The sequence below is a fragment of the Limulus polyphemus genome, unplaced genomic scaffold (assembly GCF_000517525.1).
Source record: "Limulus polyphemus unplaced genomic scaffold, Limulus_polyphemus-2.1.2 Scaffold167, whole genome shotgun sequence".
NCBI classification, from domain to species: domain Eukaryota; kingdom Metazoa; phylum Arthropoda; class Merostomata; order Xiphosura; family Limulidae; genus Limulus; species Limulus polyphemus.
The window spans coordinates 905,186-929,516 of NW_013665777.1; the positions used below are offsets into that span (position 1 = coordinate 905,186).

The window sequence follows — 24,331 nt, forward strand, 5'->3', positions numbered from 1 at the left end:
TTTTGATATATAAGTTGTTTGGGTTTTTCATCTAAAAAAAGCGACATTAAGTTCATGACGACCTAATAATTAATTGTCAAAATGCTGGCCTGAAGTCATTATATCTATATGTAACTAACATTCAAGGCCATAGTTTAAATGAGTGTTTAGTGTAAAACGTCACTTACGTTTAATTATTGCTTGTTAAGTACAAAGTTACACAATGTACCAAGTACACCACATATGTTATAAATTATATATTGTTTCGAATAATCTGTGTCATTTATGCCACATAGTTGCTTCAGCTATGAACTAATGAAAATGAGCCTTGAAATTTCTTAAAATCAGTAAAATAACTGGGAAATTAGAAACTTTTTTGGAAGTTTTACAGATTTTAAATTCTTTGGCAGTATCCTGGGAAGCTCAAAATCACTTCAGGGCTACAGCATCTGACTTGCTATGTAGAGTTCATATCAAGCTGGGTTGGTGATATTTGTTTACCTTCCTGAGTCTAATGTGTTTTGATTCTATGAAATGTCATCAGAGTATTTTACAGTTGCTGGTCAGCTAGCCTTGCAACATGCCAGTAATTATGTTCTTAACCTTGGCCAATTGTGTACTTGTGCCAAGTATGCTGCATGTATCCAGCTTGTATACAATGTAGGGTTGTACAATATTATATTTGGAGAATATATTTCTCTTTACTTTTCCAGTTTTCTTTAGAATTATGCAAAAATTGTTTGACAGTTTATATTTAGTACAAAGAAGATAGAAAAAAAAAGTATAGAAATGCATGAATTGCATATTACTTAACCATGATTCTAAATATATCAGAAACCGCTAAGCAGTAATTTTTTGCACTCGGGTGGTGAGTGACAACAGAATATTTTATTTTTCACACATTACTAATATTTAATATTAATTCACTTGTGTGTTTTAATGTTAACTAAAATTCCAAATCATAATGTTTAAGATAAAACAAAGTCTTAACGATATGTTAATTTTGAATAACATGCATTTAAATGCAAATCTTGCCATGTAAAAACTTAAAGAAATGAAAAATATTAAATAAAGATGTTACAAGTGAATATTTCATTGCATGGTAATGAACCCATGTGGAATATCAACATAAACCTAAAATTCTAGTGAAACCCTTATACATATTTTGTTCAGATATCATTAAAGCTTTATGTATCTGATATGTAACAAGAATTTTATCGGAAAACTCTGGAAAGAGAGAATTGCTATGTTGTACCTAGTTCATTTAATTAATCGTAATTGTGCAGAATGTATAATCCTTTAATTATTAAATTATGCCATGCTATGCTTTTTATTGTAGTTGCTTCTTCATCTCTGATATATCCACAAAATATAAAATTACTGGCTGGAGTACCCATCCATTGGTCAGGTGAAATAAAACTTGTTTATAACAAAAGATAGGAAATTGTATGAGGGGAAGGTCATATTGATAGAATTCTTGAAAACAGTATGTCTTTCTTTTCAGTATTGGTACCTTTAAGTATTTTTATTCTACTTTTAATATTTATTATGTTAAGAAAGAAAGATAGAAGCACAATTTCCTGTCCTTTGTTACAAATAAGGTTTTGTTTCATCTGTCCAGTAGATGGGTAATTCAGTTAGTATTTAAATATGTTATAGAAATATAGAACTATGAAAATTTTATTGCAACCCAGGTTTGTATTTGTTTTTTGTGTATTGTGAATTATAATGTAGTTATTTTGTTTGATTTAATAAGCATCACTAAAGTGGTCAAGACTACGAACAAATAAAGGACCAGGAGTCCTACATAACCACTCAGCTGTAAAATCCTTGGGGCACATGTATGTCTTCGGAGGAGAACGAGGTGTAACTGTGTTAAATGACCTGTGGAGGTATCACTTTGGTAAGTCTCAGTGCAGTTTATGTTTTGAAATAAAAATTTGTTCCTATCAGTTATGATTAGACAATTTTGAATTCATTTGTAGCCATTTTACCATTTGCAAAAATCTTATCATAAATTAACTTACGTTGAACACTTATTCAAATATGCTACTGTATTTAATGAAGATAGCACTTGTTTAAGGGCAGTAGTCATAATTTATTGAGAAAAGAAATGACAAAACAACTGAAACAGCTTTTAACACACTCATTATAAATTCCTTAACTGTACACCTTTCAGCTGTAGGCTTACTTCATGTTAAGTAGCTAAAATGTTGCACAATAAATTCAGTTATGATAGTGTTGAAAGCTGTTTCGATATTTTATATATCTTTTCCTCTTATCAAATCATGTTACTGTACATTTGAGTGAACAATGAGCTGATTCACAATACTCCATTGCATCATTTCATCATTTATATCATAAATTTTTGTTCTTGAGTATTTGGGAGTTATATAAAATATTGAATTCTGAGATGATACACCTTTTCACACAGTTAAGCTTTCTTTCCCCATGCATCTGTCTTAGAGAGTTGCATAGCACTAGGCTTTAGACAACTCCTACCTAATCTTGTGAATTGTGCTACTGCATAATTCTTGCATGTTAACTTCCTCTATGCTTTTGGACTCATGAATCTTGGCACTGAACACATCAGATGGGTTTTTTCTTTTTCAATTTAACAAGATTTGCAATGTTTAAGGAACTTTATTTCCTTCTTTTTTTCTTCTTATTGATGTAACATCTTCTACTACTTCTGTGAGTGAATAATTTCCTCACACAGATTATGTATCAATTATGGCTTATGGAGGCACATTGACTGAAGATGATGTTACAGCCATTGTGCATAGGGTAGTGGGTTCCCTTATGCAGCTAGCACCTTCATCTCCAGTTCTTTCTTCAGGTGTTCCTTCTCCTCGTTTGGAGAGAGAGAATGAGAAGTACAAATTTCATTGTTTCCTCCTTCTGGATATGCTTTGGGAACTTCTTTCCCTGTTGAAGAGAACCCTTAAACTTTTTTGCATTATCAAGACTTAACTTCACTGGTATATACCAATTCTTTCTCTTTTTCCCTATGTCATATTATTCTTTTTGTTCTCTGCTTCTTAGTCCTAACCCTCACTAATTTTTGTTTACATTTTCCTTGACTAACTACATTCCTACAACCTTAGTCCTCCCCTTCCCTGTCTATCTGATTCTTATATTTTCAGTTTTAGTCATTCTTAATTTTCTTTCACGATTCCTATGTTTGGAATTTCCCTTGCCTTTTTTTTGAAGGGTTTGGACTATTTGGCATCAGTTTTGTCCTCCTATTGTTTACAGTTAAAAGGAATACAACTTTAAAATTTTACACAATAAATAGTTATTAAAAACAGGAACTTGCCCTAAAATGACTCTACATATATTTTCGTGTCTATGTATGACACCATCTTCAGGAGTAATGGTAAAATCAAGGTTGGGACTTATATATCCACATAATCATTTACATACTACAATGCCATCTAGACTTAAACTACCCAGAGCTATAACATATCTGTCCAGTACTTTGTTATTTCTAGACCTGGGCCAGCTTCCTTGTTTAATATGACTTGACATACATATCCTGGAGTGTCATGTTCCAGGTGCTTTCATCCTCGTTGCAGATCACCTTTCCATTCCCAACACACTTTCTCCCAAGAAGTGGCCTCTCTATTCTTGAATTTTTGATGGCTCTGCTTCCTGTGGGGTACTCCTCAATTCTAAGTTACTTCTTTGTTTTCAGGTTCATGATCCACTCGCTCTGGCTGTCGATACAATCAGACAGGATTAGATACAATTTATAACTTTAGTTTTTCTCATTCCGTCAGTCTACTTTCCAAGGTGATTTTGATCATGCATGTCACTCCGGGTCTGGTCTTTCTAACTGATCATTCTTAGCCAGTACAGATCTGAATTTTTGGCTCGATATGTTCTTTTTGTTCTGGATCGATTTTACTAACCTACATTTTGAGGGCTCATTTGGAATATTCTTTTCATCATTTTTATTTCTTGCCATCTTCCTCCTTTATTCTTGGTTGGATTCGGGTGACCTTCTCTAGGTTGCTTCATTGCTTTTAAAGCTTCTGTCAGTTGGCTCCATTTCCCGCAGTCTCATTCCCTCTGTTTGTGATTTTTTTATCTTCTTCCCTTACCCATTAGGTTCAGCTTGTGATTCGATTGCCCATTTATTCCTTGTCTCCTTCTTCCCATAATCAAGTCTTGGTGTCTTCACTCCATTCAGGCACCTTACCTTTTACCTGTATTTAAACCCTGTTGTCCATTGGAGGTACTTCATCTGTTGAGCACTGGGACTAAACCTCATATGTTCATCTTCCATTATCTGCTTTGGGTAGCTGTTTCTTCCTCATTGGGGTACTGTTTTCCACTTGTTGCTATTCTTCACTCGTCAGTGAGACTGTAACTGGGTAAGTTTTCTTTCTTTAGTTATATATATATTATTTTTCAGGGGCTTGTCCCATGTTTTGTCTAGGATCCTGCTCTGTGGCAAGCAATGCCTGTCCAGGTATACTTCAATCACTTAGAATTGTACTAAAACCTGCACTGTAAGGTCATGTTGACTTTGCTTTCATAATTTCCATGGCCTCAAAATGCACAATTTTCCTTATAATCACATAAATTAGAGTTGGGGTATTCCACAAGATCAATCAGAGGTTATTCCTTGTGATATCTTTGTTTCATAAATATGCCCATTCTGGACCATACTAACCCATGGATTTCATAGGTAAAGCAGAAGGGGATTGCTGCCCATTCCTTAGATTGAATAAATTGGGTTTGGTCTGCTTTTCAAAATAGGGTTTCGTGGTCACCCATTGCACTGTCTCTGGTGTGAATGTTCCTCTGGACTCTCCATCGCATCCCCCCTCCATTTCTTCCAGTGGAGTAAGAGAGTTATTACCACTTTCCAGTTTTAAGCTGCTGGGGTGGTGGACCATGGAGGTATCCTCCTGAATGAGAGATATACAATATAAACAATAAATACTCCATTCAGTTGGGAGTAGGGCAGTGGTGTTCTGCTGGTGTAGATGATGAGATGTCCTACAAGTGAATGCTCTATTTCTGCATGGGTTTGTCCAAGGGGATGTTGTAGCTTTGAAATGTGCCATCATAAGGATTGGGATCCCTTATCCTACCCTGCATGGAAGTCAGTTCCCAGCAGTTGAGTTTTGGATTTAGAGCTGAACCAACCAACATCATGTCCTCACATATGTAGTGTGATTGGAATCCCTCATCCTACCGCTGCATGGATGTCAGTTCCTTGAGGTTGAATTTTGGACTTAGAGCTGAACTAATCAACATAAGTCCTCACACATGTTCAGGGTGCCCCTGGTCCCTCACTCAATTCACCTCGAGTGCACTACCCCAGTGTGGTGAGTCACAGTGGGTGCACTTGTTGGTTGCTTCACTTCTTCCTCTTGCACTACTCACCAATGTCTTTATGCAGAGGATGTTGCTGTGTTTGGGGTGGTTCTGGTCTTGTTTGTTTTGAGTGGGATTTCTCCCTCCTATCAGCTGAACTTGAGGTGAAGATGGTATGATCCTCTTTCCTACATCTGCATGTATGTTGGTTCTCAGAAGTTGAGATTTGGATTGTAGTGGACTTACCGATAGTATGATCATCATCCTACCCCCACATTGATGTTGCTTCCCAGCGGTCGAGTTTTGGACCCAGTTGACTTGCTGTGTATGGTTCGTCATACCCAAGCCACTCTACATCTTGGGGCACATCCTTATTTTATCCACATTCTATTCATTGAGAGATTGAAATTAGAATATATTGTGTTTAGGATTACTGTCCAACTGTTTTTTTCTCCGATGGGATGTGCTCCTTACAAATTTTCTGCCTTGATCTGTCCATACTCTTTCCACATATGGGCAAAGAGTATACCTGGTACAGAAGTGGTGCAGTCTCCCACATATAATCTTCTTATTAGAGAGGTGTCCTTCGGATGCTTTCGAAGGATGCTTTTACTTTCTCCCCCACACTGGTCCCTTCCACATATGTTTTCAATGTGGGATTCTAGCTATGTATATGAGCAGAGTAAGGTACCTTGTCAGAAGCTATAATTTTCCTTCACTGAAAATGTATTTCAGACAGGTACTTACTTCTCACACCTACCACTGTTCCTCCCCACTGTCAACTGGTGCTTACCTTTCTGCCTAAACTCAAAGTGATAGTTAGGTAGAATAGCATAGAGCAGTTGTTCCAAAACTCTTTTAATCTGAGGCTCCCTTGATATGAATAAATGCGTTTGAGACCCCCAACCTATAACTTTAGCATGGTGATTGAAAAACAGTGTCATAGTATTAGGTCGTCAAGAAATTAATGTTGCAGTAAATAAGTGTGTAAGGAAACGGGCAAGTATAGATAATTCAGTATCTAAATATATTCTAGCATGTAAAATTGGATAAGCAAAATGGGAGCAAAAACAGAAGTAAAACCAAAGGCTGATAGAAATCAAGGTGGAATATACAGCTTTCTGTCAAATTAATTTCTAAAGTAAATGAACTTAAAAAGCTAGTCTGACATAGGATTTGTAGCTACTGTAAAGAAACTGGGTTGCACAAAAACAGAAAAGTATGATAACATTGTATGTAAATATAAGTATAATATGAAGAAAAAATAAATAAATAAATATATTTTGGGCCTGTTTGCCTGTGCTGTTATCTTCATTATCTCTTATGCTGTTTTTTTTAAGTTTGACCTCTCTGCTGCAGACTAGATGAGCATAGCAATTTTTCATTGCTTAATAAAAATCCTAAAAGCTATGTTCCATTTTGTGAAATGGTGAGGAAGCAAGTAGATTTTTGAAAAGGAAAAGTAAATTTGTCTAATACTTTGTTTTTTGGACAAAAATCTTTTTCAAAAATTGAACACTACTACTTATTTCTAGGCTTCGTTGTGCTGAGAACTTTTATTTTGCAACATCTTTCAGTGAAGCTTTTTGGGTAGATTTCCATTCAATCTCAGTAGTCAGATTGTGTTTTCACATAAATTATTTTTGTGGCAACATCCTGCAGATATCTCAGAACAAATTTGTCCAAAGCTTTAACCTAAGATGAATGTTTATTTCTTATATCTTATTATGTGTTTACAGGATTTTGTAGTAATTTTGTTTTTCCTTTCTTGATTACTTATGTAGTACAGTAAGACCAACTGAGTTGAGAGTTTATAATTTGCTTGACTATTTTTGTTTTTCTTCTACTTTGGGAAAAATTCTTAAATGATTTTATTTTCTGTGATTTTCTTACACCATTAATTATATCGAATGTCCTGTTTTCCCCCCATTAGAACTTTTCTTTCCCCTTGGGAATAGCTTTTGGGATGTTCCTGTTGTATTTAACTGTTCTTTTAGAACCCATGATTTTATAGGCATCGGTGACCACCTTTCAATTATTTTACTGTACATATAGGTCCTACAAGTGATGCTTTCAGCAATATTCCTTGTTTTGATGTTAATTTATGCTATTTTGCAGATTCCTTGGTTTTTACCCTTACATTTTGGACTGAGTTTCATCTCATTTTTCTTGGAATCCCTCAGTGTTGCAATTGACAGTTGTTGGAATTTCCACTCAAGTTTTAGGGTTGTCCCTTTTGGGATCTGGGAGTTATTAATTGAGATTTTTTTCATTTCTCTATGAAGGATTTTTGGATGAAAAAGTAATTATTCCTTTGATATATTAGATTATCTTTCTTGTTTTATGCTAAATGTTTTTTTTGGTTCAGTATACAGCTATCCTCTTGAGCAGTGGTCTCAAGGTTAAAACTGTCACTTGGGGGCTTACAACAATAATTTTTTGTTGTTGTTGTTGTTATATGTTTGAATGACTGTGTTATAAAATTTTGAGCAATGGATCTTTTCAATGGCTTTAGTTCTGTTAAATTAGAGTAACAGGAGGTAAAATGTTTTTTTTTTTGGTTGGAGATGATCTTTCAATACACTTTTATGGATATTCTTCATGCCCACTTTACCAACTGTTCCATCTGCTAACCATGGCCTTCAAAGAAGTAAAATAATAGAATATTTTCAGTGTATCACTGGGAAGCTACCTTTACAAGACTAGAATGTTCCATTGGAATAAACTTTATACTCTGGTGTTCCAGTAGCTGTGAAATTACAAATATCGCTTAGTTACCCAAATCTTTCACAAGATTCCTTTTTCAGATCATCATTTTCAAACTCAGAAATAATTGATATGAATGTCATGATTTTTGATTTATTTCGATCTATCTTAATGCCTGCCCTTCTTTGACATGTAACTTTGAAGGTTAAAGAATGAACTGAAGATTATTTGGAACTTTTTTTTTTCCCTACTCAACCGAGATTTTCTTTTCTTCCTTGTTTTCCAAAGATCCCTTTCATCTTTTGTTTAATAGCCCCTTTACTTTATATTCACACACATTTTACTTTTGGATATGAAATGACTTATGAATGATCTAATGTTTCCTTGACGGGTGTTGAATGAATCCAGCTGAATTTCTAAGTGTGGCAATAATCCAAAAGTTCCTGAACATCTCTGTAGTTTTGAGTACAGGTGGAGTTAGTTCCAATGAATAATAGTAATTAATAATCCCAGAGAATCCAAGCAGGTAATTTACACAATTAGATAGTCTAAAATAGTTCTTGGCAAAAAAAGTCCAAATTTAAGGAAAATATAATGTCAATTGACTGGCATGAATATTCAAGACTCAGTTGCACAAGAAAGAGACATGCAGAATAACTTCTTCATAATATGTCGAAAAGCCCCTTTCTCATCTGTCAAACATGCTTATATGCAATGAGGGCCAATAAACGTCCTCAAAGTTAGAGAATATTCTTTACTCATCTACCAATCAGACATGTAGAGCTACTTTACATAAAACCACACAAGAAACATTAACAAAAAAATCATTACTCTGTACACATAAAATTGCTAATAAATTGAGAAAATGAAACAAAATGATAATGTTGTCTGAGATAAGAAAAAATCACTTAATTAAGATATGAATGTCAGATTCAGTTCCTCACACATTGTGAAATACTACTAAGATATTATGCATTTCTAAGTTCTTTAATATGCAGTGTAGAAATAGTACTTTGTCTTTCTAATAAAAAAAAATAAGTTTAAGTTCTGGTTGATTAAGAAGAGCATGATATTTACGTAGGGTTTCTGTGATGTGCTATCTTGGTTATGGATGGAAACACTCAATTAAAACACTGCTTGGCAGATTTTTTCTGAAACAACCACAGTAAGCAGTACAAACCATATTGAGAGCAAAATGACATGTTGATTTGTTAGCATAGCCCAGTTTTCTTTTATTTTATATTGAGTTCTGCTACTGTATAATACATTTCCAACATCTCATCTTACGCTTCCTCTTTTTAGTACATTCTAGTTTTGATCAGATGCCTTAATTCTATCTTGCTCACACAGAATCTTTATAGTGCTGCATATCATTGGTGCTTCATATACTATGTTCATTATAAAAAAGATGATTCTTGCTACCATCACAAGGTAGCTACACCTTCTGTTTTTAGTTTCCATAGAAAGTAATGAACTACATTAATAGGATTTGTTCATTTCCCATTTGTTTATTTCATCCTGCCCTTATGACTGAAAATTGTATTGAAAATGTATGTTCTTGCCTCCTTACATTAAACACTGGGTACTTCCAACTTGTATCACGGTTTTTTGTGGTATGTAATTTTAGCTCATTGCAGTATTTTGTAGGTCATATAGAACCCCATTATCTAGCTTTCTCTCAAAAAGCCCATGAATTGTGGATTACTGAGTCCATCACTGCTTGTGAGCACCTCTAAATGTGCCAGGTGCAGGGAGAAATTAAGTTAGTTGCAGTTAAATGCAGCGAATAATGCTAAGAAGCAGTAGATTAAAGACAGTGAAACTGAAAGGAGAAACCGTTTGTAGATTTAGATCAAACTTAATTCCAAAGCATACTTACCTCCTCTAACACTACAGCTATTACTCCACTGCTAGGGTTTCCTTCCATTGCCCATCTAAGCATTGGTCTGAATTTTTCTCGCTTGCTCCAGTCTTTAATTCCCCACTTAATTGCCCTCTGCAATATTTGACATGTGACACTCTCCACTTACGTCAATGTGGCCTCTATTCTGGTACTATATATAAACACTTCATTCAGATAATATTATAATTTTTTCTCGACAAAGCATTCACTAATGGGTTTCTCTTTACTATGACTGTTGGAGATATTTTGAGTGTTCTTTGTGTTACCTATTTGATTTTCATAAAATACAAAAAATTTGTTTGACAAGATGATATATGGCATGAATTTCCAGATTATTATTTCCCACCTCTGATACCTTGCATCACTCAATAATTGGGGGAAGGGAGAGAGTTACTCTCAGTTGAGACTGTCAGTGACCTTATTTGGTTCAGTGGTGTTTCTCCAGGGGGCTCTGAGGCTGCATGTAAAGGTGATCCTGGACATTCTGGAGAGAATGTATTTTCTCTTTTTCCTGCACCTTTATTGTGTCGGCTTCTCAGGAAGCTACTTTGGGATCAGCCACTTCCGGCTCCTTTTCTTCAGTTGGTCCATTGAGTGTGTGATGTTTTGGGTCTATCCCCAGTTGCTTTTGAGCCTTCACCTTCCTTGATGGCTGAATAGTCTGGGGTGAATATGTAGTTTCCCTCCATCCACTGATATTGCAGTTCATGCAGGTAGATTTACTGCTCAGTTACATGAAGGGACAGCTATGTCTTGTCTGCCACTGTTGTCGGAACTACGTGATTTAGCCTACCACCACCAGGTGGATGCATATTCAGACTCAAAGAATACATCTGCTCCTAGTCAATCTGAATAGATTACAACTTTCTAGGATTTGTTTCACCCTATATAAGGTGCCAAGATATTTATTATCCCTCCAATTTTTGTTAGAAGACTCTCAGGATCACCACGTCCATTTGATGATGAGTTGGGAATATTGTCAGCATGCACACTGGTTCATTTGTCAGCTTCTGCATTCACCCCTGTTGTCGTTGCCATCTTGACTTTTTTGGGCTCCTACAGGTAATCATAGTTCACCCCTATTTGAGGGTCCCAACCCCCGAAATCAGCTACTCAGTCCATTGGTACCCAGAATAGATTCTGTTCATATCCAAGAGATTCCTCCACTTTGTCGAAAGGCCGCCAGCACCGGCAGTGACTATTGTATACCTCTGGGGTCTGTGGGGGCTTAGCTCCAAAACTTTTTCTGGATCTGTGGAAAACCTTAACCATGGAATCATGAGCACTACAGGTCCTTGAATCAAGATTAGTCATTCAGTTCACATCTTCACCACCACTATCCAACCTGTAGTGTTTCAACCTTCTACAGATACTCGGATTTCAGAACTTTGTTCTAGGGCTATTGGTTTTGTTGGTCTAGGGGCAGTGGAGAGAGTCATGTCAGTTCTTCTGAGGTTTTATTCCCTGTTTGTTGTGCCCAAGAAGATAGGAGATTGGCATCCAGTCATTGATCTTTCTCGTTTATATCAATTCCTAGATCCTCTAAGGTTCCCAATAGAGTCAATCCTCGCTCTGCATTGGTATTTTTACTAGGATTGTGGATGTCCAAGATTGATGTCGCCAACTCCTATCTGCACATTTCCATAGTCTCACCACTATCTGCTTTTTGTGCACAAGGGTCAGGTGCTGGAGTTCAGGGCTCTGCCATTCAGACTAGCATTGGCACCATATGTGTTCTGCTGAATTGTACAAGTTTTTTCTTGACTCCACTTTTCCGTAGACCTGTGTACACATCATTCCATGGATGACTGGTTACTGCTGGCACTAACTTGTCAGTTAGTGGAACGTCACACCCAGATTCTATTTTCAGAAACAACCAAGGCAGGCTTCACTATCAGAGCTGAGACATCTATTCTCACTCCAACACAACGTATCATCAGTCTGAGTATCTTTTTCAACATGGATCTCAGTCAGGCTCAGCCGACTTCCATCTGGCTCCAAGCTATGGAACAGGTAGTACTCACCTCTCCTTCTCCCACTGCACAAATGGTTCTTTCTCTTTTGAGAATGTGAACATCACATGAATCCCTCATTCCTTTGGGATGAGCATACAAGAGATATCTTCAGTGGGCTTTATGAGACCAATGGATCATGAACAGCAATTCATTGGATTCTCCAGTTTCCTTATTCAGGATCATTATCTTCAATCTTAAGGGGTGGTTAGATTGGAACAATACTATGATATGGGTTCCTCTGCTACCACCTCTTCCAGAGATCCATCTCTTCATGGATGCCTCGCTTCAGGGATGGGGTGCATATCTCAACGATCAGGAATTCCAAGGTCAATGCACGGACAACGAGGTTTCCCTACACAATGTTTTAAAACTTCTTGCTGTTCAAAGGGTGATGTCTCATGATCTGGGCATATTAAGGGGAAAATCATCAGGCTTCACTTCAACAATTCCATGGTGATGTCTTACGTTTTTCTTCAAGGGAGCACTTAGTCCAGGACTCCCTGTTTTCAAACCTTGGATCATCTTTCTTGGGATCACTCCTATCATATAACTCTACTAGCTTGCCATGTTCCAAGGGTTATGACTTTGGTGGCGGATCAATTATCTCGACCCAAACAGATTCTCCCGACAGAATGGATGCTGCATCATGAGGTTTTATGTTGGATTGGATCCCATTTTAAAAATGTTGATGATGTGTTGGCCACTCATTGGAACAACCAGTTATGGGCATTTTGGTCTCCAGTACCACACCCTTGAGCATTTCTATAGATCCATTTTGTCGGGACAGGATTACACCTCTAGTCCTTCCCACCGATATTCATATGTTACCCAATGTACTAGCTATGATTCATTCCAATCCATTGTTGGGTCCTGTTGATAGCACTGGATTGGCAGCTAAACCCTGATTTCTGCTTCTGTGGTACCTTCAGGAGTGTCCTCCTCTTCCTTTTTGGCCATCTCTGTTGAGGCAACCATGATCTGACATTGTACACCCAGCCATCCTGAAGCTCAAGCTTCAGACATTGAGGTTATGCAGCCCTTTGCATGGTGTTGGGGCTTATTTTCTAAGGTTGCCATATATGTGTCTTAGTCCTTGAGGGACATTTATCAATAGAAATGACACACATATTGGCAATGGTGTATTGAGAGGAGATTGAACCCACTTCAACCAGAAGTGCCAACCATAACTAGTTTTTTGACCTTGCTCTTTGACAAGAGTTTTATATCTTTCACAGTTGCCCTGTATACAGCAGCCTTATCAACTACCTTTAGAAACTCGAGATGAAAATTATTTGAGCTCCCAGTACCCAGTATCTTAGGAAATAATAACCTGTCTGAGGGCATAGTAGAATGATAAAGCATCCTGTGCTCAATCAGTACAAACAACTCTGACTGGCAACATCTGTAGGTCAGCAGCAACAAAATTAAACATTCAGGGAAAGGTGATACATGGTACATGAGGCTAAGGTTTCAAATGGATATTGAGAAATGGCATGTAATACCACCTTAATATAACAGTTAAGTAATTGAAACAGTTGTTTGGAATGAAGGACTGAAGAGACGTGACTTGCAGAAGACTCCTCAATTCCAAAGAGAGTCCAGATTAACTGATATGGATCAATTTCCATAATCACCCCAACAAACTAACTGGGGAAAGTCCCAGGAAACTGAAGGATCGCAATGAATAAAAAGTCATTGTCTAGAACCTCTAAGGGTATTAGTGTGGTAACATAACACTTCAAGAGCCCCACTGGACATAACAAACAATCGAGAAATATTGGTCAGATGAATCAATAAAAAGGATTTATCCCCTTTCCAGGGTGATTTGTCACATTTCTATGTCCTTAGTGGCCGGGTTGAATTGCCTACAGGAGAATATTGCATGGGCTGGTATGTGGACACCCTCCAATACTTTTATCTCACACTATTTGCATGATCTGGCAGTATCTGAGGGTTTTCAACTACTTCCAGTAGCTGTCTTAACCACATCCATTAGATTATAAGGAGGTGTGAGCATCTTCATTAATAATATTGTTTCTTCTTCATTTTACAGGGCTCCCTACCTCTTTTTCATAGGATCTAACTATGTGACAAATGTTGCCTGGGCAGGTGTGCTTTTATCAAACCCATTCTGCATTAGCAACCACTAACACAATATACTTTATCTAGGTTGCAACAGGCTCTGTATAAATGTGGTGTTTCATAAGACCACCTAGAGGCAGGCTGGGTGGTATTACTGTACTAAGCTGGACTGCCACTCATAGACTATCAGGAGTAAAGCATAAGGGGATCCTACTCATCCCTGCCAATCATTAGATTTAATAAATCTTCACTTTTAAAAATTTAGGAAACTTGGTTCACATATTGCACTGTTTCCAGAGCATTGTTCCTTGGGGCTCCCCAATGCACATTACCCCTCTTGTTTCATACTAGTGGAGCTAGGGAGACCTTACCAAATTCAGTGTCTGATCGCTGGGGTGGTTGACAGAGACTATTCCTCCAGAGTGTTGAGTGACTTTTCTACATGCTTTGAGAAGAGGATGATGTTGGTAGAAGAGGCACCAACCTATGCAGGAGCCTAATCATAATATTGGTTCAGATTTGATGCTCCACTATCCACTTGGGTTGAGCATGGCCCTTCTTTTTGATCAATATTAGTTCAGTACATTATTCATGGAAGAGTGCCCATTGTCTCCCCGTAATTCCAAATGAAGAATGGCCCCATCCTGGGTCCTTGGTTGAACACAGTTTGTTCCACATCCTCCCCATTCTGGGGGCAAATGGAATTTACTTTGTCCACATGGTGGGGGATGAGGATGAGTGTTCATAATTCCAGACTGGATGAGTTCTGTTTCCTCAGGTTGAGTATGGCATACAGGATCCTGTCATTCTGAGTTTGGAGTGTTGCCCTTTGGACTTCTTCGGGTTCAGGAGAGGGTTTGTCCACTTCGGTGTTACTTACCTTCTCATCGGGATTCCAGTGGATCATAATGCATCACTCTATAGCTACAGTTGGGATCCACTCACAAATATATATATATTGTGGCCCTAATGCCCTAGCCACCAATGTGGGCTTTAGGAACCATGGTCCTATAATTCCAATCCCGAGCAGTGGGACCTCTGCTATCTGGTTGGGGCCTGGCCTATAATGATGGTTGATGATGTAAAATTCCCACCCGAATGACACGATTTAGGTTCCTGGTGATGAGCATACCTATTTTAGATTTAGTGTGGTTCCCCCACTAGAGTACTAAGCTTCTATTGGCACACCCACTATCTATGCAGATGCATCTTGTATGGTTAATTCCCTCACTGGCCCCCTCCACCTTATCAATGTGGGATTCTAGCTGTAATTTGAGAGGAGGTAAGTATGTTTTGAAAGTTAACATTTTCCTAAATTGAAATGTATTTCCAATAATACTTACCTCTCTCACACTTTCCTGCCCTTCCTCTCAACTAAGAGCCAGTGTTAGAGACTGCAGGTTGGGTCAATGTCAAAAAAGTAAAAATATTAACTGAATGAGGTGCTTAAATACAGTACCAGGACAGAGGGCACATGGACGTAGGTGGAGAGTGTCATGTGACAGATATTGCCAAGAGCAATTAAGTGGGGAATAAAAGACAGGAGCAAGTGAGAAAAATTCAGATCAAAGGAAGGAAACCCTAGCAGTCAAGTAATAACTGTAGTGTGAGTAGAGGTAAGTATTATTGGAAATACATTTTCAATTGAAGAAAATGTTAACTTGTAGCTTATTGGTATACAAAGACTTTAAACTTTAATAATGAAAGTAAATTATAAAACTATGTTTATTTTGTATCTTGCTTTTATGAAAAGTATGCTGCCAGACCATTGTTCAGAGTCAAGCAGGTCACTTAACTTTCATTTTGTACTTTAAATACATTTAAATTGATCACTCTAAAATATATTCAACAATTACTACAGTATTACATTAAGTTATGTTTCAGTATGTTACACATGATGAGATCTATCTATTTTTTTAAAAGACTATTTCTTGCACATAATGTTTCTTGCCAGTGGCTTATCTGGCAAAAGAAGGTGAAGCATTTCTCTCAGGATTTAATCATATAAAATTATGATTTAATAGTGTTTAATGATATAAGTGTATATCTTAAATATTAAAATAAATGAATTTATTTAATCTTTTTAAAGTTAGGCTTGTCTTGGTTACCGTGATTTTAAAACTGTGAAAGAGCATATGAGCAACAATACTCCTCATTTCATCTGATCTATCACAATTTACTGGTTGCCAGTTTTTTAATATGTATATTTTGTGTACTATGATTTAAAAGCAGTAAACAAGGTAATAGAAATTATTGTTGAGCTTTTACCAATGTTTCTGATTGCTGGACTATTATTAGTAAGTTGTAAATTGTAAGGATTTCACATGTTCCTAATAGTTAGAAAAAATTTTGGATAACTGAAAACTGGGGCTAGATCATTACAAGAAATTGCTTGTCATATACATGAATCTTTTAGTAATTATACATCTTTTATTTTGTTTATTCATAGAATGCTTTTATGATATTTGTGGTTTTCAGCCACTCAGGTTTGGGAAAGAGTCATCACAGAAGGAGTAGTACCAAGTCCAGTCATACATCATGTTGCTGTTGCTAATCCAGCCCAATTTACATGGGAGGAGAAATTCCAAACACTGGATTACTCAAGAACCATGACAGAGAGGAAACAATACAGGTTTACTGACAGTCCGTCCACAAACGAGAATAAGCCATGTACCCAGAATCTTTTAGAATCAGTTCATGACAATCATTTAACTTCTCCAGAAAACAAAAAGTCACGCCACTATTTAAAAGTTTGTGTTCGTCCTTTTTCTCGACTTTGTTCTAAATCTCCAAATTCTGAGGAGAGTGAAAAGAATAAACAGTATGTTGCAGTTGCATACAATGTATCTACAAACCAAGTGCAGTTGAGGTATGACAATCTGTACAGAATGTCTTTTTATCAATGAAAATATTTTTCCTAATCTGTTCAAAAGTATTAACAATGTATATCCAGTATTGTAGTTATTAATCACTATTAAAAACTTGAATTTTGTCATGATAGGATTTTGAATAGACACAAGTAATATTGAACAGTGGTTTAATTTTTATCATAATTCTTAGAGACTGTGTTTCATCGTGCTATGACAGTTATCAATTTTAACTAACCTTTGTTTTGTACTGAAAGGTTGAATATTTTAGTTATCTGGAATCTATTTTAATGAATTGATTTATATCTTCTCTGTTTACTGCATGTTTTACTTCCTTGCTATTTATATATCAAGATAAACAAGTGTCATAATATGGTGCATCTTTTTTTTTCATTTTTCTCCATTGCAGTTTACACTTTTTTAGGTCATACTGGTACCAGAACCTGTTTTAATTAATATAAAGTCAATTAGTTTGTTTCTGTGCATTGTGTGGAATTCTACATTGTTTTGAGTTTATGGTTGAGCAGTAGAATATGTCGAATTAAGAGTATTTTTAATCACACATTATATGTGTTTATCAATCTTTTTTGGTTTATATTGAAACTAAATGTGTTGCTTTTTTATTAATTTTTGAATTTTTTATCATTTACCATGCATTGTTTTTTATAATGAGACTTTAATACTGTAAATCGTTCAAATTTAGTTACAAGTCAAACTTCACCATAGATTTTGTTCCTGATTTTTGGATCATCTTCTTATTACTATTCATAGATCACTTTAATGATATTCCTTATTTAACTCTAGTAAGTTGGGACATAGAATGTGTGACCACCTCTTTCTTTACTTACCCACATGTCATACAGTTCATCTTCAGGTAGATGTATGATACTGCCTGCTTCACCTGGTATACGTCAAGCATCAGTTCATGATTTTTGGATCATCTTCTTATTACTATTCATAGATCACTTTAATGATATTCCTTATTTAACTCTAGTAAGTTGGGACATAGAATGTGTGACCACCTCTTTCTTTACTTACCCACATGTCATACAGTTCATCTTCAGGTAGATGTATGATACTGCCTGCTTCACCTGGTAAACGTCAAGCATCAGTGATGATCGACATTTTTCAGAAAACTATGGAAAGCCTAAAAACAATACATCTCCTTCACTCTTTATTGTTTTTTTCATGTCAACTACTTTCATGTCTTTGGACTCTACAATTTGTTGGTGTACATTTTTGTTGCTCATACACTGTGTAACAGCAGAATTATCTTCTTTGTTTTGTATGAAAGTAGGCCAATAGCAGCTGCAAAAAAGTACTGAAAATTCTCACATGATCTGCTATAAAATGAATTGAAAGTTAACTAAACCATATTTCATACTACCAATTATTGCTACAACCACCCATCACATCTCTTAAGATTGGATACCTCTGTAGGATGCTGCTTGCACCTCTTTTGCAAAAGAATGGTATCTGGGTTTCCAAATAGAGTGTATGAAGGAGATCAGTTCCATTCTTAAATCTTCTATTCACAGCAATATCTAGGTGAATATGTTTTCAACATCATTTGAAAATAAAGGGTGGTCCAAAATTATCTTTCCTCTTTTAAAATTTAATAATTAAATAACTAAGAAAATACGATCATGCAGTTTTCAACATTTCGTAGCCAAGCTCAAAGACTTTTTATTGTCATTTTATTTTATTTTCACTTCATTGAATAGTGTTACCCCATAAAATGGCAACCATGCAAAAAAAGGCTCAATGTGTCGTTTGGCTTGCAGAGACCAAATCAGTGACTGTGGTGCAGCATAATTATAGATGCCAGTACAGAAAGGAACAACCACTGAAACCAACTATTCCAGGAGTGGATGAAGAAGTTCTTGAAGACAGGCAGTGTGTTACAGCAACCAGGAGCTGGAAGACCTTCCGTTAGAGTTAATAGTATTGGACAAGTATGTGAATCATTTCAGCATACCCCATGAAAATCGCTTTGGTGTGCTTCACGATAAATTACCATGCCAAAAGCAATCTGTTTCATGTCATTCAAAAATGACTTCATTTGGTAGAGATCAAAGTGCAAGACACTTGCAGTGAACCTCCTTTACTGCATAGATAAATGAAACACATTTCTAGCTTGTGTACTGATTAGCGATGAGGCTATATTTCATACCTCAAGTAAAATGAATCATCATAATGTCTGTGTTTGGGGCTCAGAAAACCCCCACCCATGACAATATTGAAATTGTGTGTGGTGCAGTCTCTTGTGTGGCTGAGAGCACTGTTACCGGGAGTGTATACTTTTTCATGCTGGAACAATTTTTGTCACACAACTGGAAAAATGCAACCACCAGAGTTTGCTGATTAGATGTTTCCTAGATCAGACATTTCTGAGGTGGTGGACTGGTAGGGGTGGGCCAATTCTGTGGCCTGTGCATTCACAGACATCACTCCACTAGACTTCTTTCTTTGGGGGCATGTTAATGATATTGTGTATTGCACACCTATAGCAAACATCACACAGCTAAAGACCAGGATAACAGATGCCATCACTACTATAACTGTGCAGTGAATATGGACTGAAATCAATTATCGGTTAGATGTGGTAAGAGCCACTAATGGTGCACATATCAAAGTCTACTGACATGTCAATAAAATCTGTTTGAGTTGGGCTACAAGATTTTGAAAACTGCATAGTTGTATTTCCTTAGGTATTTAATTATTAAATTTTAAAGTAGGAAAACAATTTTGGACCACCCTGTATATGATGAGTAATTGCTCCATCTTCATTCTTTTGCACAACTTTAAAAATATGGACCAAAGACCAACACAATGTATCCACCATTAGTTTGTGCATACAGTAATTTTGCTCCTGGAATGCATGACTAACATTCATATAACTGTTATCTAAAACATGGCAACATCATTGTCCCCTTTTGCCAAAAGGCTCCATTCAAGGTGACAGATATGGTCAGATATCCATTTTTGGTATCTTATTATTCACTTTCAAGATACAGAGGAACATAATTATTCACCAAAGCAAGAATGAGCCAAGTGTATTGATTTCTTTACACCAAAGTTATTTTTCAAACCCAGAATTATGTTGGATAATTCAGCATAGGGTTTAATGCGGACCTCCAAACAAGCTTACAATGATTTTCAGTTTCTCAAACATGGAATCCTGGAAGATTGGTCATTAGACTGAGGGGACTAAGTCAGTTCAGTTAGATTAAAGTATTCACCATCAATTAGCTTTCAAAACCTGTCAAAGTTTATTCTACTTGATCTTTTGCTGTTGCACACATGTCTTATCACCTTTGTATTATTACTGTTGGTGGCCAAGTTTTTCATCTTTACATCTCTCATCTGGCATGAGTCAGGTAAAATCAGATTTCTTTCCAGGTGACTTTTGCAGCAATAGACTCCAGGAGAGATGAAAATCACATGCATAATAAATACTTGGGTTTGTGTTTCAAGTGTTGCAACAGTCAGCTGAGAGTTAGTTGAGGGCACATTTGGCATCAGTGTTACTACTTAATCTTAAGTTGGCACGTACACCAACTTGGGGTTACACAATGTTTTTGGAATACCTCATTCATTAATGAAAATATCTGAATAAAATTGACAGTCTGACAGAAAAAATGCTAAGCTTTTTTTGGTTCACATGTTTTTAAAATCCAATAATTAATGAGAAAATTTCAATTGAATTATTTTTTTAAAGCAGCAGTAAGATTATGTTAACTAGCTTGCTTAGAGATATTCCAAAAAGCATGCTATTTGTAACAACTGCCACACAAGCCAGCCCAGTATCTTTTAGTACCAAGCCTAGGGTGATCAACAGGGGTCATTCCGGAAGCTGGTGAGTTAGGGTTATTATGATAGATCTCGATGAATAAAGTTTGGCACAACTTCTGAAACAAAATTAAAACTAATTATACATAAAAATATGACATGATGAAATCTATTTGGATCATACTAGGGTGGTGCCATACTGGAAATTATATCATCCTTCTTTCATTTTCTCTTCATTGCAGAAATGGTATTTTGAATGTGGGGATCGCTAAAGAAATCATCTTGTAATGCATCTGCTTCAACTTCAGCACTGCATCTTTGGGTTTTACTGTGCCATTAGTTTCACAAAATACTGAAACTAATGATTACTTATATATGATTCCAATCCACCATTTTTGAAGATAATGATACCATTGTGCCCATTGTTTTGTTTCGCTGCCAATGTAGTAATCAATTGATGAATCTTTTTTAGAATTCGGTATGAATACTAGGATTAGTAATTACTACCACAAACAGCTGCCCTATGGGCAGCGTTTCTGCTAATTAGGTTAAATGTCAACCAGATAAACTTGACTGAATTGTGGAGAGTAATACGGGACATTTTGAAGAATATTTCACGATTGTACATTAATTAACTTGTAGTAACATAGAAGCAAGGGTACTGCTCTATTTAAAGCCAGTACAAAATACTAGTGCATTGTGCAACTTATTTTCTTTTATATTTTCCTTAGTGATGTACTTAGAACTGAGTGATTTAATCAATTATTCAGTTGTCTATGAGCAAGGATTGTCAATTAGTGTTACGTACTGATAATAAAATTACTTAGAAGTAATGTTAGATAGTAGCTAATAAAACTTACAATTATTTTTTACTTGTTTGTGACAATGTAAGAAGACATTAATAAATATTGAATGAATATTAGGCATTCTTGCATATTGTGGTTTGTGTTACAGGGATGAATGCAATTGGTATTTTTAGCTTTTTGGAGAAAAAAAATGCAAATTATAGTTTGCAAAGAATATATTTAGACAAATATTATTCTCATGACATAAGCAGTACTTTATATAAACTGACTTTGTTAAGGTGTAATCTCTGCTTATGAATAAGCAATGGTTTTATTTAAGATCCTGTGGTAACTTAAATGGACAGTCACATCACACTTATCTAAAACATTAATTAAAATTGATCTTAACACATGTCAATCATCATCATCTTAATGTAGATATTCTTAAATAAACAGTATTACTGTAACTTCAGTCTAAGAACATCATTCTGAAAGATGAACTAGACTGACACAATGGTGATATAATATAAGAAACAACACCCTGTATAAAGTCAATAAGATTTTAATTATGGGTCATTCACACCAGGTGGACACTTACTACTCAAAACAATTTGTCAAAACCAGTTGCTGTAATATACCCAATTAGATAAGAGTTTAAAATAGATTAATTACATTCTTAAATGATGTATTATTAAAATTTATAAATTAATTAAATTTCTGTTACTGTTAGTATTTATGGTTTAGTATTGGTATAAGTGGAACAATTTGATGCTACATGATAAATTGTATATGGGTAACCAGTAAGTAAACTGTGTTTAGTATTTCATTGTGAAAAAAATTTTTATATATCATAAATATATATGATTTTTCTTCCAGATCTTTAAGAGATGAGAATAAGAGTGGTAATTTGCTAAGAAATTCACATAACAGTAGTTACAATATTCTGCATAGTTCTGATGAAACTCTTGAAGAAGAACAGTTGGTCTGCCTCATGGAGAAAACCTCTTCACTTCAAGAAAGTCCTTGTTTTACTTCCAGCATTTTCACCCAGAAGTCCATTAGTTCTGAGGGAATCTTGGAGCCAGATAGTAAAACATCATCTTTTCAATACAAGTCTTTGTCACAGGATGATGTCCTAATGCCTCTTAATTCAGAAGTATTGGAAAGAGAGGAGTCTATTGGAATCCCTGATCTAGGCCATGTTGAACGGCAGCTTAAGATGTCTCAATCTCTTTATCGTCTTTGTTGGACCAGTAATGAGAAAGTCACCAGTGAGGACTTGCTTCAATTTTCAAACAGTGACATCAAAACATTTCCACCAATGGAAGATTGCTCTAAGAATTTGTCTGATAAAGGTGAGTTTACAGATGTTTTCAGTATTGATTCACATTCCCCTATATCTGTTCCTAATGAAAATGCATCTACATCTCTACTGAATCTGAGTGACAGGAAAACTGATAAATGTGCCAAAGATATGAAACAAGATGGCTGGAACAACCAAAGAAAACTTTCCACTGGAGCATTGCTAATTAACTTGGAAGCTACAAACCTTCATGATTCTGAAAAAATAGAAATTACTGAACAGATATCTGCTGCTTCTCCTCTGTTAGATGAACATTCCCAAATTTATAGTCCAGTTAGTGACAGCTTTGGAATTTCTTTTTCAGCCTCTAGAAGCTCAGGATATCAGTCAGTTACTGAATATGAGTTGAACTACATTAAAGACCTTCATCAAAACTTTGCAGATATTTTAAATCCAGTGAATCTTAATCAACTATTAAACCATAAGAATGAAATTCCTGTTGAAATGAAAGATCTTAATCCAACTGAAGTAGACAGTTTGACCAAAGTCCACAGTCATAATTCTCTAAAAAACATCAATATGAAACAAGTAGAAAACATTTTAGAAAGTCCACAGAAAAGTAGTTACAGGAATACCAGGCAAACAGCAACAGTAATACCGTCTGTTGTTCAAAGAGAAACTTTGTCTGATGGTGTAGTGAGACAAAGGAAAAATGGGAAAGTTTCCAGACCAAACCCCCCTAGAAGTCCATTCAAGATAAAAAGAGAACAACATGAATGGGAGCTTTGTATGTATGTGATTGGTGGTCAAGAACAAGGAATATCGAGCCTTTGTAGACAGCCTATTGCAGTTTGGAAACTTTACATTTAAAGTTTTATGCAATGAAATGAATTTATTACAGCACTTTCATTTTGACAAAATAAATTGTCAGTTTATTTAAATCAAATTAATTTATGAAAATAAGAAATTTTTTCATGTTTATTTGCACACAATATAATATATATATAGAATATAATTTATCTGTTCTGGCTCTCAATATGTGCTCTGTATATTTGTGTGTAGTAGGATTTTATATGAGTTGGTTTTATCTGTTTAAAATCTTTATTATTGCAAAATTATTGGAGGGTTAATAAGATTGTACTTTTCATGGTTTTTTACATATTCATTTCAAAGTAATTCAATGTATAAAATAAGTAAGTACAAAAAACATACTTTTTTTTTAAATACCAAAATTATAACTTTTCAGTTACCTATCATGGGAAACTAATCAACGTTATTCTAAAACAGTCATACCTCCGCTCACCCAAAGCTATCTCGATCCTGGACTGCCCTCTAAGCAAGCATTACTAAAAAATTTTAGCTAACAGCACACCAGTCTTTTTTACCTCATCAGTTTCGTGCCATTTCAGAACATGTGCTGATCATGTGACTACCCTCCACTAATTATTCTACTTCATCTATACTAGTGCCTTCTACTATTCTAGAACAGTCCTCACTTTCTCGATTGGCATTCTCATGTGTAGATGTGTGTGTTTTAATTTGCTCTCCATGTGACAACAAAATGTTTG

The 24,331-nt window shown here is 35.8% G+C and overlaps 1 protein-coding gene across 4 annotated transcripts in view; it reads left to right on the forward strand.

The window, feature by feature from the left end:
* LOC106477575 (tip elongation aberrant protein 3-like) overlaps positions 1–23,730 on the forward strand; it is a 61,437-nt gene extending 37,707 nt beyond the window's left edge. For all 4 annotated transcript variants that reach the window (XM_022381480.1, XM_022381479.1, XM_013938124.2 and 1 more), the window contains 3 exons: positions 1,736–1,882; positions 16,495–16,885; positions 22,337–23,730. In XM_022381480.1, the coding sequence (XP_022237188.1) occupies positions 1,736–1,882; positions 16,495–16,885; positions 22,337–23,633 (1,835 nt within the window). In that variant the 3' untranslated portion in view covers positions 23,634–23,730. The remainder of the gene's footprint in view (positions 1–1,735; positions 1,883–16,494; positions 16,886–22,336) is intronic.
* Positions 23,731–24,331: the final 601 nt, after the last annotated feature.